Source organism: Mobula birostris, chromosome 11 (assembly GCF_030028105.1).
Source record: "Mobula birostris isolate sMobBir1 chromosome 11, sMobBir1.hap1, whole genome shotgun sequence".
NCBI classification, from domain to species: domain Eukaryota; kingdom Metazoa; phylum Chordata; class Chondrichthyes; order Myliobatiformes; family Myliobatidae; genus Mobula; species Mobula birostris.
The window spans coordinates 9,251,225-9,266,990 of NC_092380.1; the positions used below are offsets into that span (position 1 = coordinate 9,251,225).

Consider the following 15,766-nt stretch of genomic DNA (forward strand, 5'->3'; position numbering starts at 1 on the left):
TTTTACATACATTACAAAGCTCCCTCTATACCAGGGGTTCCCAATCTGAGTACCACAGACCCCTTACTTAATAGTGTTAGTCAATGACAAAAAATGTTGGGAACCACTGCTCTGTACCAACTGTGTGTGAAGTGAAACAGCTTCCCCTCCCCACCAGCACCAGACTACTGCCAATTCTCAGACATGTCCGTAGCAGATCCTTTGTGGCTTGATCTTTCAGGCACAGATTCTCTACTGTATCGATTCAGAAGCAACAACTTTGACCCAATACTTTGCCCGGCTTCTCTATCCGCAGCGTATGTGTGGCTGGCTGAGTTCTTCCACCACTTCTGTCTCAGTCACGCACTCTCGCATTTGTTTTCCAGAAGAATCAATTGTTCAACAGAAAACACTGTTTATTTTACAAATCCAAGTATGCAATAAAAAAATAGCTACATTTAAATAGAGGAAACATGTACAAAGTAATATGACAGAGCAGCAAAGGTCAGTCTGCAATTATCAGCTCATCCACTCCCCAATCCTCATAGCTTCCATCCGGCAGATAACGTCGGATAATGATCGGGATTTTCCGAGCCCTGGAAGGCAAGAGTAAACACTCCCATTAGGAAACAGCAACAGTCGAGGAAGTGATGAGAGCAGTGCCTGTCATCTACGTGGACATCTATACAGCATTTGACGCAGTCTCAATGGAAGACCAATTCAAAACGTTCAGCGCCCACAGGATCCAACTGCAGCTAGCAAGTAGCTGGGTTGGTAGCAACCATGACCACCCGTGTACAGTGGGGATTGCCGCTGGGACCCTTGTTGCTTATGTACATTAATGACAATGCGAATGTACGAGGTACGATCGACAAGTCTGCGTGTAGCGTGGAATTTGTTGGTGGTGAGGAGAGTGGCCTCAGACTGCAGAGTGATGCTGAACAGCTGGTAAACTCTACAGAAGGCAGTCCTACGTTGAGGTCCATGCTGACCGGCCACTCCCGCAATGCTGCTGGTGCCAAACTGTAACGGTCTCTGCCGTCCCTTTGGGTTCATCAGCTGCGTGGACAGAGGGAGCTTGCTGCATGGGTAAAAGCTTGATCTCCAGATTATACTGCCCTGGCTTGCGTCTCATGTGGACAGCAAGGACGCAATATCTATGGTCGATCCGACCAATGGAGGCCTCTTTTAAGAAGTGTTTTAGATTGACACGCTGGGAACGGGGGATATGGATCACAAACAGGCAGGAGGGATTGGTTTGGTTACGCATCATGTTCAGTACAGACATCGTGGGTCAAAAGGCCTACTCCTTTGATGTAATGTTTAGTGTTCTATTTTTAAAAGCGCCCAGTGATCTGTTACGAGAAGATCGATCCTGGGAATGAAAGGGTTAATGTAAGAAGAGCATTTGATGGCTCTGGGCTTGTACTCACTGGCGATTAGAAGAATGAGGGGAGCACATCATTAAAACCTACTGAATATTGAAAGTCCTAGATAGAGAGAACATTGAACAGATGTTTCCAACAATGAGACAGTCTGGGACCATAGGGCACAGCATCAAAATATAAGAATATCCCTTTAGAACAGAGATGAGGAAGAATTTCTTTAGCCAGAGGGTGGTGAATCCATGGAATTCATTACCAAGTGGCTTTTTTTTTTAAATTATTATTAAGTGCAATTGTGAACAACAGCCAGATCAGAAATGCTGATCAAGTCAACTAGTTCCCAAAGAGAACTCTGATAGGCCAATCAGATGGTTCACTGCTGCTCTGCGATAGAACACAAAAAGTCATCAAGTATAGTATATTTAAAGCAAAGGTTCATAGATTCTTCATTAGTCAGGGTGTCAAACGTTATGGGGAGAAGACAGGTGAATGGAGTTGAGAGGGATAATAAATCAGCCATGATGGAATGGTAGAGCAGATCGATGGGCCAAATAGCCTAATTCTGCTCCGGCTTAACATGTATAAGATATACATCATGAGTGGAAGGGTCCTAGGGTGTATCTGGACAAGCACTTGAATCACCAAGGTTGCAGACCAAGTGGCAGTAAATGTGATGAGTATGGATTGGTAAAAAAAGTTCTGCATGGACACAGAGGGGCTGAATGGCCTGTTGCTGCCTTGTATGTCTCTATGTTCCTGAAACCAAACTTGCAGTTTTCAGCTTGTTTATTTGACAGACAGTATAGATGCCTATAGCATAGCAAGGGTTCATTCTGAGCAACGCACACAACGTGCTGGAGGAACTCAGCAGGTCAGGCAGCTTCTACGGAAAAGAGTAAATGGTCGAGTTTTCGGACTGAGACCCTTCTGCAGGACTGGAAAGGAGGAAGGAGTCAGATTCAGAAGATGGGGGGCGGGGTGAGGAAGAATTACAAGGTGGTAGGTGATAGGTGAATCTGGGAGAGGGAGGGGGTGAAGTGAAGAGCTGGAAAGTTGATTGGTGAAACAGATAAAGGGCTAGAGAAGGGGGAATCTGACAGGAGAGGACAGAAGGTCGTGGAAGAAGGGGAAGGGGGTGGAGCACCAGAGGGAGGTGATGGGTAGGTAAGGAGATAAGGGAAAAGGATTCATTCTGCCTTACATAATCTCAGCTGAGTATCAGTGGGTCGAGCACAACGCAGCGAGCCCTTGTAAAGCAAACCAAAGCACGTTAGATGAGGAACAGCAGCCAGGTATGGAAGCTGGAACTTACTTCAGCTCTTTCATTGCTATCTGCAGTGGGTCTGTCTCTCCTTCGAGCTCAACCATGACCGGGGCACACATCCTGTGAGAGAAAGGGAGAGGGAGAGAGAGAGAGAGAGAGAGAAGCGATGAATCGCACTGTACACTGTGTTATCCTGGCAGACAAGCAACAGGGAGTGCAGCCACACTTCACACTGAGTTACCAGCTTGCTCCATTATAGGAACAAGGCCATTCAGCCACTCGAGTCTGTTCTACCAGTCCTGGCTTATATCCATTTCCTGCCGCTAATTATCCGTACCCAACAAACCACCGACTTCAGGCCGAAAATGTTCCACAGGCCACCAGCACCTAGCTTTTTGGGAGAAAGACCCCTACATGAGCACCAAGGAAGATGCTTCCCGGCTCCTTGCACCCTGACCGTCCACCAGTCTCCTTGTTATCAATTACTTACCAACAAGGAGGGACCGTCCACCGCCATTTCTAGAAAGCCTTACAGAAGGCTAACGTCCAGGACCATTAATGGTTTCTCTCTGTACAAGCGCTGCCCGATCCACTGAGTAGATTTGGCATCTTGTGAACTTAACATTACCAGCAAGATTTTTTAAAATGGATTCCTTCAGTAATGTGCATTTATCTCCATCCTCCAATGCCACATAGAACCACACAGTGACAGTCACAATGTTGGTCTGAAATCAATTGGAGGGAGGAAAAGATGACAGCGCGCCACGCGTGCGCAGCTCTCCGGTGAAAATGATGTCGTATCCGTTAAATAGGGGCCGTGCACAATTCTGATTTGATGGAGGCAGACGTGAAAGCACAGAGGAACATCTGGAGAAATTTCTGAAACGCCCGTTCGCTGCTGTCGTTACTGTGTGGTCGGGAATCTTTCAGAGGGTAGGCCTCAAAATCCCCAGTCTTGCCTGCTTTTGGCGACCAAGAAAGAGGTTGAATCGCTCAGACAGAGATGGCGCTCAGTACTCGGTGTCGGAGAGCTGATCAGAGCTCGAAGTTTTCGGATGACTCAGAGTCGGATTGTGGTCAGCATGGCAGGGAGAGTTTTTCTTCCCTCTCCCGTATGCGTGAGATGTGGGACATTTGAGAGACTTTGAACTTTACTGTGCTCACGGACTTCCCTCATCAAGTTATGGTATTGTTGCACTGTTGTAACTATATGTATAATTATGTGGTTTTGTCAGTTTTTTCAGTCTTGGTTTGTCCTGTGTTTAGTGATATCACACTGGAGGAAATAATGTATCATTTCTTAATGCATTCATTACTAAATGACAATAAAAGGGGACTACGTGTCTTCATAATCTAAAAAAATACGGTCTTCAGATGGTTTAGACGTAATCCTACAGCTTCATAGAAACATTTTAAAGATTAGCTTTATCTGTCGCATGTACATTGAAACATACAGTGAAATGCGTTCTTTGTGTCAACAACCACAGGTACGAATATGACCTAGGGGCAGACTGCAAGTGTTGCCCACAGAGCACACCACTGATTAACCCTTACTAATCTATGCATCTTTGGGATGTGGGAGAAAATGGGAGTATCTGGAGAAAACCCCAGCGGTCACAGGGAGAACAAACTCATAACCAGGAGCCCCGATCGCTGGTGCAGTAAAGTGTTATGCTATCCGCTATGATACTATGCCGCCCACCGTTGTGAAACTGTTAACGAAACCAACCGCTTTAAACCATTCCAGATTGATTTACTGATTTGAGTTTAGTTGCCCACACTGGTGCAGTAACCTGACCACTACACTCTCAGAACCTTTTGCTGTTGAATTTAAAACCCGTGACACGGTAAATTCCAGTGCCGTCAAGAAGGGAACTCGTGCGAGCAGCTCCAATAGGAACCATCAAATACTCCTGTCTCAGTCTGCTGCAGATGAGAACCACAACACGTTTAAAGTCTGTACAGTTAGTAACATCATTTAAGATGTTGTCTATACGGACTTCAGCAAGGCCTTTGACAAGGTTCCACACGGAAGGTTAGTTAGGAAGGTTCAATCGTTAGGCATTAATATGGAAGTAGTAAAATGGATTCAGCAGTGGCTAGATGGGATACACCAGAGAGTAGTGGAGGATAACTGTGTGTCAGACTGGAGGACGGTTTGTAGCGGTGTGCCTCAGGGATCTGTACTGGGTCCAATGTTGTTTATAATATATATTAATGATCTGGATGATGGGGAGGTAAATTGGATTAGTAAGTATGCAGATGATAATAAGATAGGTGGTGTTGTGGATGATGAAGTAGGTTTTCAAAACTTGCAGAGAGATTTAGGACAGTTAGAAGAGTGGGCTAAAAGATGGCAGATGGAGTTCAATGCTGAAAAATGTGAGGTGCTACATTTTGGTAGAACTAATCAAAATAGGGCATACATGGTAAATGGTAGGGAATTAAAGAATGCTTTAGAACAGAGGGATCTAGGAATAATGGTGCATAGTTCCCTGAAGATGAAATCTCATGTGGATAGGGTGGTGAAGAAAGCTTTTGGTTTGCTGGCCTTTATTAATCAGACCATTGAGTATAGGAGTTGGGATGTAATGTTGAATTTGTATAAGGCATTGGTGAGGCCAAATCTGGAGTACTGTGTACAGTTCTGGTCACCGAATTATAGGAAAGATGTCAATAAAATTGAGAGAGTACAGAGGAGGTTTACTAAAATGTTGCCTGGGTTTCATCTCCTAAGTTACAGAGAAAGGTTGAACAAGTTAGGTCTTTATTTTTTGGAGCGTAGAAGGTTAAGGGGAGACTTGATAGAGGTGTTTAAAATTATGAGGGGGATTGATAGAGTTGACGTGGTTAGACTTTTTCCATTGAGTGGGGAAGATTCAAACAAGAGGGCATGGGTTGAGAATTAGAGGACAAAAGTTTAGGGGTAACATGAGGGGGAACTTCTTTACTCAGAGAGTGGTAGCTGTGTGGAACAAGCTTCCAGCAGAAGTGGCTGAGGCAGGTTCGATGTTGTCGTTTAAAGTTAAATTGGATAGATATATGGACAGGAAAGGAATGGAGGGTTATTGGTTGAGTGCAGGTCGGTGGGAATAGGATAGGGTAAGAGTTCGGCACCGACTAGAAGGGCCGAGATGGCCTGTTTCCGTGCTGTAATTGTTATATGGTTATAATATCTTGAGGATCTATCCTAGGCCCAACCTATTGATGCAGTTACAAATAAGGCACGACAGCGTCTTTATTTCATTAGGGGTTTGATATACTTCGGTATGTTACCAAAGACGCTTGCAAATTTCTACAGATGTGCCGTGGCTGCATCACCGTTTGGGAGTGGGGGCTACAGAAGCTGCAGAAAGTTGTGAACTCAGTCATCTCCATCATGGGCACGAGCCTCCACAGCATCCAGGACATCTTCAATGAGCCATGCCTCAGAAAGGCAGCTTCCACCATCAAGGACCTTCACACCCAGGACATGCCTTTTTCTCATTGCTACCATCAGGGAGGAAGTACAGGAGCCTGAAGACACACACTCAACGATTCAGGAACAGCTTCTTCCCCTCTGCCATCAGATTTCTGAATGGACATTGAACCCATAAACACTACCTCACTAATTTTTTTTATTTTTGCACTATTCATTTAACTATTTTATATATATTTACTGTAATTCAGTTTTTTCCATTATGTATTGCACAGTATGGCTGCTGCTAAGCTGACAAATTTCACGACACAAGCCGGTGATATTAAACCAAATTCTGATTCTGGACTGCCGTACAAATTGGCCGCTGCGTCTCCTCCACTGTTAGCTGTGAGGTAGTTGGGTTGGTGCAGCTGCCATTGTTAAAGATGTCGCAGGAAGTGTTTTCTCCCCCTGCCACCCCCCACCCTCCCACAGTGGCCCAGTTAACAGAGCTGCAGTCTCACAATTCCTGCCTTCCGGGTTCAATCCTGACCCCAGGTGCTGCCTGCATGGAGTCTGCAGGGTCTGTGATCACGTGGGTTTCCTCCCACTCCCCAAAGGCTTGCAGGTTAATAGGTTTTGGAGGAACTCAGCAGGACGGGTAGCACCTGTACAGCAAACGGGACAGTCGATTTTTCGGGTTGAGACCCTTTATCTGGATGCAGCTCATATGAGACTGAGCACTTGCAGTCTCTTGTGGCTCCATGTTAGTAGGTTAATTACCTGTTGAGAACTGGCCCTGCATGTGAATGACAGAGTCTAGGCAGAAGCTAAGGAGAATAAAATGGTTCTAGTTTAGCATTCCTCAAAGAGGACCACAATCTCATCATAGGGTTTGGAGGCTTGTGAGTCTCAATGACCTGGAGAACTATGTTGGCTGGAGTCAGGGCTTTGTGCTTTGGCTCCCGGATGGGTCTCCCATGCCAAACAGGTCAAAGGGTAGAAGCCAGACAAAGAGTGGTCCACCGGTCCACCAGGTTCGGGAGTTCAGCTCAGGACTAACAACCCTTACTGGTCATTAAAAAATTATAATTGGCACAGTATTGAAGAATCCTTCTACACAAACAGGTGGAGACTTTCATTGGTGCCCTAGACGCCCACTGGCGATGTAACAGGTAGTTTAGCATTAGTGCCAGTGGGTGTGGAGAAACTGGGTTGAAGGGTCTGCTTCTGAGCTGGACGTTACAATACCCCTACAGCATCCTGGCACACCGCTCAGTGTTGACACTCACGCTATCTGGAGAGCCCGCGTTCCCAGTACTCGGGCTCTCTCGTACTTGGTCATGTAGGAGGTGGTGATCCTTTTCTGGTTGGCCTGCTGTCCGTCTGCCGCGGGAAGGATCTCCACGTTCTCACGGTCTTCCTGTAAAACAGTTTTTGGAAGGTGGAAGATCAGATCAGATGGAAGATTACATCATTCATTTCCTCTTGGTGTCAACCCCACAAAACATTCCCTTTGTTCCCTTCACTCCCCCCCACTTCTTTACAAGCTTAGACTCAGAGTAGAGAAACAGGCCCTTTGGCCCATCTTGTACTATCACCCTGGCTTTCTGCATAGTCCCATTGACTTGCATCTGGACCACAGTCCTCCACACCCCTCTCACACATGTACCTATCTAAACTTGTCTTCAACGTTGCAACTGAACCAACATCCACCACTTCCGCTCAAAGCTAGTTCCACTCTCTTAAGTGAAGAAATTCTACCCTCGGGTTCCACTTAAATACTGCAGCTTTCACTCCTAACCTCTAGTTTGCTTTCTAAATCCCGATAAAAGGGGAGATCCATTAGAAGTTATGAGGCACAGAAGGAGATAGACAGCTAGTATCCTTTGCTCAAGGTTGAAATGTCTAAAACCAGATGTCATGCACTTAAAGTGAAAGGGAAAAGTTTCAAAGGAGATTGTGTGAGGCAAAGTTCTGGTTTTTTTTTATATAATATAGTGAGTGCCTACAATGTGCTGCCAATGGTGGAGGCAGAGACCTGAGCAAATAGAAAGGATTAGTTTAGTCAGGCATCAATAACTTAACTGGCTCAGCACAACATTATTAGGCAATATTCCATTAGGAGTTGGAGATCCCAAAACATACAAAAATTTCTACAGATATAGTGGAGAGCATTCTAACTGGCTGCATCATCGTCTGGTATGGGGGTGGGGGGGGGGGGGAGCTACTACATAGGACCGAAGTAAGCCGCAGAGAGTTGTAAACTTAGCCAGCTCCATCATGGGCACTGGCCTCTGTAGCATCCAGGACTTGTCAAGGAGCGATGCCTCAAAAAGGCAGTGTCCATCATTAAGTACCCCCACCACCCAGATCATGCCCTCTTCTCATTGCTACCATCAGGAAGGAGGTACAGAAGGCACACACTCAAGGATTCAAGAACAGCTTTTTCCCTTCTGCCATCCGATTTCTGAATGGACATTGAACCCATGAACACTACCTCACTCCTTTTTTTAAATTTCTGCTTTTGCACTACTTATTTATATAAAAATAAAATACACACACACAGACACATACACTTGTTCTTTTCCACACCTTGTGGCACAACAGGTGGTATTTTTGCCATTTCCTTTAGCTACTGTCTGTTTTTTTTTCACAAGGCTGAGTTGCTAGCTCGATGCTCAAAACTGCAAGATAGGGCAGTGTGGAAGGAGCCAACCAGATTTGAACCTGGGACCATTGGCCTCGAAGTCCAGTGCTGATGGTACTACACCACTGGCCGGCTATATATTTATACTTACTTATAGTCTTCTTTCTCTATTATTATGTATTGCATTGTATCGCTGCTGCAAGTTAACAACCTTCACAACATATGCTGGTGATATCAAACCTGATTCTGATCATGGGCCAAAGGGCTTGTTCTTGTGCAAAACTGTTTTACTTTTTTTTTTAGAAAGGTAATCAAACTGAAACATTAACTGTGTTTTTCCCTCTCCACATACCACATGGCCCGCCAAGAACTTTCAACCTTACTTTATGTTGGTCAGAACAGTGGAAAGATATCTGCCACTCCCCTTCAAGACAGACCTGACAATCGCTGACATTCACCAGAAGGAGGTCCATATCACCTAGCTGAAGGCTATTCTGCCCCAGAAGTCTATGCTAGCTCTCTGAGCAATCCCACATCTCTCATACTTTCCTGTATCCAATGCTCTCTCACATACGACATGACCAATAGCCAGTCTTGCTCCAACCACACTGCTGTCACAGACAAGGAAGCTGACCAATGCCTTTCCTTCCTCAGGAGGCTAAACAAATTCAGCATGTGCCCGAAGACTCCTACCAATTTTTATTGATGCACTGTAAAAACTATTTGGCATATGCGTAACTGCTCTGTAGGGTGACTGTTCTGCATGTGCCTACAAGAAACTGCAGGGTTGTGGACACAGTTCAGTACAAGAGCCACAAGAGCCTCCCTTCTATGGACTGTCTATATGACTCGCTGCCTCAGCAAAGCAGCCAGCATAATCAAAGATTCTACCTACCCCAGACATTCTTTGTTCTCCCCTCCTCCTATTGGGCAGGAGATTAAAAAAAGTCTGAAAGCACGCACCACAAGACTCAAGGACAGTCCTATCCCATTGATACCAGACCCTGGCGTGGACCTCTTGGCTTCACAATCTGTCTCAGTATGATCTTCCACTTTGTCATTTACCTGCACTACACGTTCTCTGTAGCTCATAGAGTCACAGAAAAATGCAGCACAGAAACATACCCTTTGGGCCATCTAGTCCAAGCCAAAATATTTAACCTGCCTGCTCCCATCGACCTACATGGGACCACAGCCCTCCATACCCCAACCATCCAGGTATCTATCCAAACTTCCCTTAGATGTTGAAATCGAGCTCGCATGCACCACTTGCGCTAGCAGCTCGCTCCACACTCTCACCATGCGTTGAGTGACGAGGTTTCCCCTCATATTCCTGTTAAACTTTTCACCTTTTACCCTTAACCCATGATCTCTGGTTGTAGTCTCACACAACCCCAGTGGAAAAAGCCTGCTTGCGTTTACCCAATCTATACCCCTCCTTTTGTTATACTTCAATTTTTTTGCACTACACCTCAATTGTTCTACCCTGTTCTAGCTAAATGCACTGTGTAATGACTGTATGAGCAGTGTACAAGACAAGCTTTTCACTTTATCTTGGCACATATAACAATGATAAACCAATTCCAATACACATCCATCAATTTCACTGCAAATTCTGAAGTGGGATGAGCCCATCACCTTCAGACTGAAGGAGGGAGTTTGCCACTCTTCAGACAGAGAGAACCATCTAGTCACTCACCTCCTCCACATTGTCCAAATCGTCCATCGCTTCATCTTCATCTGCATCATCGAAATCATCTCCATCAAAACTGGAATTGGAGAAAGTGGATCAACATCAGCTCTGAGAAAAGGTCATCGACCTGAAGCATTCATTCCCTGTTTCCCTCTCCACAGGTGCTGTCAGACCTGCTGACTGTCCAGCATTTTAGAGATAAGGGGCCAAACTCAGGTAAATGGTATCAGGTCAGGTCAGTATGGACTTACTGGGCTTGTTTACACCCTGCATAAACTGATTCATATTCTGTATTTATTTCAGATTGCTAACACCTGCAGTTTTTTTTTTATTTATTGAGATACACCATGGAATAGGCCCTTCTGGCTCTCCCAGCTATGCCGTCCAGCAGCTCCCTGATTTACGGGACATTAACCTACAGGCTGGTAGGACTTTGGACTGTGGGAGGAAACCGGAGCACTCGGAGGAAGCTCACGCAGTCACAGGGAGAACATACAAACTCCTTACAGTCAATGGCGGGAATTGAACCCACTGTAAAGCATTGTACTGCCCACTTTTATTTCCAACTGCTTCCTAGCATGCGATTTAGCCAGACTAGGACGTTGGTCTGGGCCTCACGACAGTCATAAGGTCATACAGCAAGGATACAGCCCCTTCGACCCAACTAGTCCAGTGTCCACCTGTTTAGTCCCAATTTCCTGCATTCCACCCATATCCGTTTTAGTTTCAACCTTCCCTGTCCCTACCAAAGTGCTTCTTAAATGATAAAATGATACTACTATACCTGTCTCAACCATTCCTCGAGCAACTCATTCCAGATACTCCGGGTTAAAAAAAATAAGCTGCTCAAGTCCTTTTTAAATCTTTCCCTTCTTGCCCTAAATCTATACCCATAGTTTTGAACTCCTCTATCCTGGGGAAAAGACAGTTACCATCCATCCCTCTCCTAATGTACACTCATAGAAAAGTACAGCACAGAAACAGACTCTTCAGTCAATCAAGTCCATGCCAAACCATTTAAGCTGCCTACTCCCACAGCCCTCCAGCTACCTATCCAAACTTCTCTTAAACATTGAAATCGAGCTTGCACGCACCACTTGCACTGGCAGCTCATTCAACACCCTCACGACCCTCTGAGCGAAGAGGTTTCCCCTCATGTTTCCCTTAAACTTTTCACCTTTCACCCGTGACCCCCTCAACCTCAGTGGAAAAAGCCTGCTTGCATTCACCCTCTCTATACCCTTCATAATTTTGTATACCTCTATCAAATCTTCCCTTAATCTTCCATGTTCCAAGGAATAAAGTCTTATCCTTATAATTTGGGTCCTCTAGACCCAGCGGCATCCTGTAAATTTTCTCTGATCTCTTTCAATCTTATTTTCATCTTTTCTATAGGTAGGTGACCAAAACTACACACAATACTCCAAATTAGACCTCACTGATGTTTTATACTTCTATGCTGAATAAAATTTAGCAACTCTGGCTCACGAACCTCCCCCAACTCCAGATCTTACACCATTCGGAGCCCACCAGCTGTGTCCGGTCTTCCGGCCAGACTTGCCCCACTGCCCTGGACCCAATGAGAAGGGCTTTGGGGAGAGAGGAGCAGAAAGGTGCAATTACTCTGCCTGTGCTGGAGGGGCTCTTTAGGTCATAACGCAAGGCCTCCCGCCCGGTCCCTGAGGGGGCCAGTGCCGATGACTGAACCCGGGGCCTGCGGCTCATTCTCCACCAACTGTGGGAGCCTGGCTGCCGCTCCCCCTCAACCCTCAACCGACACCAACGGTCCCGCCTTCGTGACCAGCGGCGTCCCGGAGCCATGGAGTCGACGAAACTCTCTCCCTCCACCCCTTCCCTCTCGCTCACTCACTTATCCTCGTTATCCGACATGGTTGCACGGGCGTCCGCTCCTTCAAGCCACCGCCACTGGGGACTACGGCACTGCTTCCGGGTCAGAGGTTCCAGACCCCGTCTGTGACGTCATCTCGCTAGGCAACGAGCGGCGCTGCGCCACGTTCTCGACCGCCTTTACCCAGATGTTGTACCCACACGACCAATGTCATTACTTCAACTGTTTTATTCAATATTTATTATACATAAAAATGCCCTTGCTTTTCAATAAACCAAAATTACCAAAACAACTCAACCCCCTCCTTGGGCCATGGCGCCTGCAGATGATTGAGATGCCACAGGGATTGAGAGGGTCGGGCAGCAGCTGTGAGGGGTACGAGAGGAAGTGTCTACGTTTCGGATTCCTCACCCCCCACAGATGCTGCCCGACCCTGCAGGGAGGTCCCCGCCACAGCCATCTGCCCCCGTTTCTCTTCCCCGACGTTCCGGAGCTGCTCCCCCGCCACAGCCTCCGACACCGGAGGCTGGAGAAACAGCTTGCCCTGCTGCTGGAGCTTGTGTGGCATCAGTGGAATGAGAGAGGAATGGTTGTTGCTTCTTGATCCTGAAGCAGGGCTCAGACCAAAATGTTGATCATCTTTCCACCCCCCCCCCCCCAAACACACACACACGTTTTTGGCTCGAGCCTCCAACCGCTCATAACCCACTTCTACTTTCTACCCACATTCACATGAGGGCTGGTTTACTAAATTTAACCTAATAGTTGGATGCTGAAACAGTCTCAGTTAATTAAGGTGCTATGTGACCCACTATTGCCACTGGGTTCTGCCAAGAGTCCACACATTTTGGCCCATAAAACATAGGAGCAGAATTAGCTCATTCGACTCTACTCTGCTCCACTATTGCATTATGACTGATTTATAATCCTTTTCCTGGGATCTTGTTATTTAAGCCTTCTCTTGTCCCATTCCTACCCCGACTATTCCTCTTCTAGTACATTGTCCTTCCACCTGCATCTGATGCTGTCCACCAATTTGATTTTTAGTAATTTAGGTTCACACTGGCTCATCTTCACACTGGATGTCCACCTACATCTCCACTCCATACTTGGATGCCTAATGGCCCTCCTTTCACAAATAGATGCCCATCTATGCTTGTTCACCATAGTTGATAGAGATGTCAACCACAGCTGTTCTATGTTCTTCAACCACTCTCACCCTTCTCTGCCACCTAAAGGATAGGGTACCCCATATCTTCATCTTTCATCTTACAGACCGTCCTCTGTAATTTCATTGAGACCATACATTAAAAAGAAAGCAAAATGGTTGAGATAGCACTCATGGACCATTCATGGCTAGAGTGTGCTCCTCTCTTCTTTTTCTGTAAAATGGTCATAAGGGAAAAATTAACATGATGTAAAAGATTTTCTTTAATTAACACCAAACTGGGCACACACACTCAAAAAGGTCTGCCATTCCTGTATAAGACTTTTCAACCCTGGTGAAAAAAGACACCAGATGTCTGCTGCATCTGTGCCACCCTTAATCTTTTAAACCTCAGACTCCACTCGAAAGAAAGCAACCCAAGTACATCCAACTCTCCTTATGCCTTACGTACATGTCCTCTAACCCAGACAGCATCCCGGTAAACTTGTGGAATGGGAAGGAACTCAATTGAATGGAATTGTCTAGTCTAGCTTAATCAGAGTTTTATGAAGCTGCAACATAAATTCCCAACTCTTGAACTCAATTCCTTTACATCGCACCTTCCCATACAATTGCGAGAGAGGCAACAATGGCCCCTACTCTTTCACTTCTTCCCAATTTGAGACCACAGTATTCCTCCACTAGAACTTTTTCCAAGTGTACTACATTTGACATCTACAATGTGATGGTCATAGAATCAGTGATATATAACACAGAAAAGGACCCTTTGGCCCATGAAATCTGTACCAAGACATTGTAGGGCCAACATACAGGGAGCAATTTACAGAGGCCAATTAACCACGAGACATGGGAGGACACTGGAGCACCTGGAGGAAATCCATGCAAATTCCAAACAGACAAAATCTAAAGCCAGGATTCTACTGCTATGAAGCTGGGGCATCACTAGTTCTTGACAATGAAGATATCACATTCAGATTGGGTGACTGGTTTTTGGGGGACACCTCCCTTCAGTCCATATGAATGACCCCAAGTTTCCACCCACCTGTCATTTTAATTCTACATCCCATTCTTACATCCAGCTTTGGCCTCTTTCTCTATTCCGGTGAAGCCAGATAGAACTCAGGGAAACAATCTCATCTTACAACCAGGCATGTTCTAACACTTACAACTTATTGAATTTGTAAGTTAACTTGCTTTTCCCTATTGGGTCAGAACCAGCCACTTTGAAAGAAAGACTAATCACCTGTAATACTTAATTTGCAGATATTGTCTCATGTGCCATTATGAGGACCCAATTCACATACATATGAACGGATGTTTAGCAACTGGCAAGATGGATTTGCCAGATGCCAAGGAGCTATGGGCATGTTGTTTTGTGGGAACTCCATTCGTAGCTGCATGTCTGACTTCTGAACATTCTGACTGGTTGCATCATCTAAACTGATCCTTTACAATTAACAAGCCTTCACCCCCCTCTTGCCTACTACGACTACCGCCATCACACACATTCCCTTTAGTCTCTCCACCCCTCCCCATTCTCTACAACTTAAAACATACTGGATTTCCATCTTTCAATTGTTGAAATAAAACATGATAGAATGTGTGTGGAGAGGATGTTTCCTATGGTGAAGGAGTCTGAGACCAGGGGACACTGCGTCAGAATAGCCAGAGTGGTGAATCTGCAGAATTCATTGCCACAGGCAGCTGTGGAGGCCAAGTCACTGGGTACATTTAAGACAGAGGTTCATAGCTTCTTAATTAGTCAGGGCATGAAGGGATATGGGGAGAAGGAAGGAGATTTGGGCTGAGGGGGAAATAGATTAGCCATGATGAAATGGTGAAGCAGATTCGATGGGCCAAAAGGCTTAATTCTGCTCCTATGTGTTGTCTGAATGTAATTCAGGTGTTAAATTCCCCATACAGCACCAATTGAAGTTACATATGGTAGTCATTATCATTGCCAATTCAACAATGTAATAGGTTTATTAGTTCTAATGTCCAAGGTGTTTAATTAAACATCATCTGCATATTCAGTTAAATTTCATATACTCAGCAGGTTAATTATCTTTAATTGAATACTCATCTTGTCTGGTTTCCTATAACAATTTGCATCTTTACAAGCATAGGCTTGTAGGGTGTTCTGTTAAAATCCTGGACAAACAGTTGCACAGAGTACAGAACTGAGAAGGATCCAATACGCTATTATCTTACCACAGCTGGACTCTTTAGAACCTAAATAGACCTATTTACCAATAAAGCTTCACACTAATTATGGCTTCAACTTGTTTTAATGATGATTCAGATTTGTTCCCAACCTCACCTTACTCCTGTAAACCATTGGATGCAGACACATGGAATACCACTTGCCATCACACAAGTTC

The 15,766-nt window shown here is 45.4% G+C and overlaps 1 protein-coding gene across 1 annotated transcript; it reads right to left on the minus strand.

Moving 5' to 3' along the window:
• Nucleotides 1-372: 372 nt before the first annotated feature.
• On the minus strand, nt 373-12,346 carry polr2f (RNA polymerase II, I and III subunit F). Its single transcript, XM_072271595.1, has 5 exons — nt 12,239-12,346; nt 10,375-10,444; nt 7,318-7,448; nt 2,677-2,748; nt 373-575 (listed from the first exon to the last, which is right to left on the minus strand). The coding sequence occupies exons 1-5, from the start codon at nt 12,256-12,258 to the stop codon at nt 485-487; spliced, it is 384 nt and encodes a 127-aa protein (XP_072127696.1). The 5' UTR covers nt 12,259-12,346; the 3' UTR covers nt 373-484.
• Between the last annotated feature and the right edge of the window lie 3,420 nt (nt 12,347-15,766).

Bases quoted from the DNA above. Each gene is read 5' to 3' on its own strand.
- polr2f (XM_072271595.1), bottom strand. From the start codon at position 12,258: ATGTCGGATAACGAGGATAA. The intron at 2,749-7,317 runs GTGAGTGTCAAC...TTTCTCTCACAG, and splicing joins ACGCGGGCTCTCCAGATAGC to GATGTGTGCCCCGGTCATGG. The intron at 576-2,676 runs GTAAGTTCCAGC...CTTGCCTTCCAG, and splicing joins ATAGCAATGAAAGAGCTGAA to GGCTCGGAAAATCCCGATCA.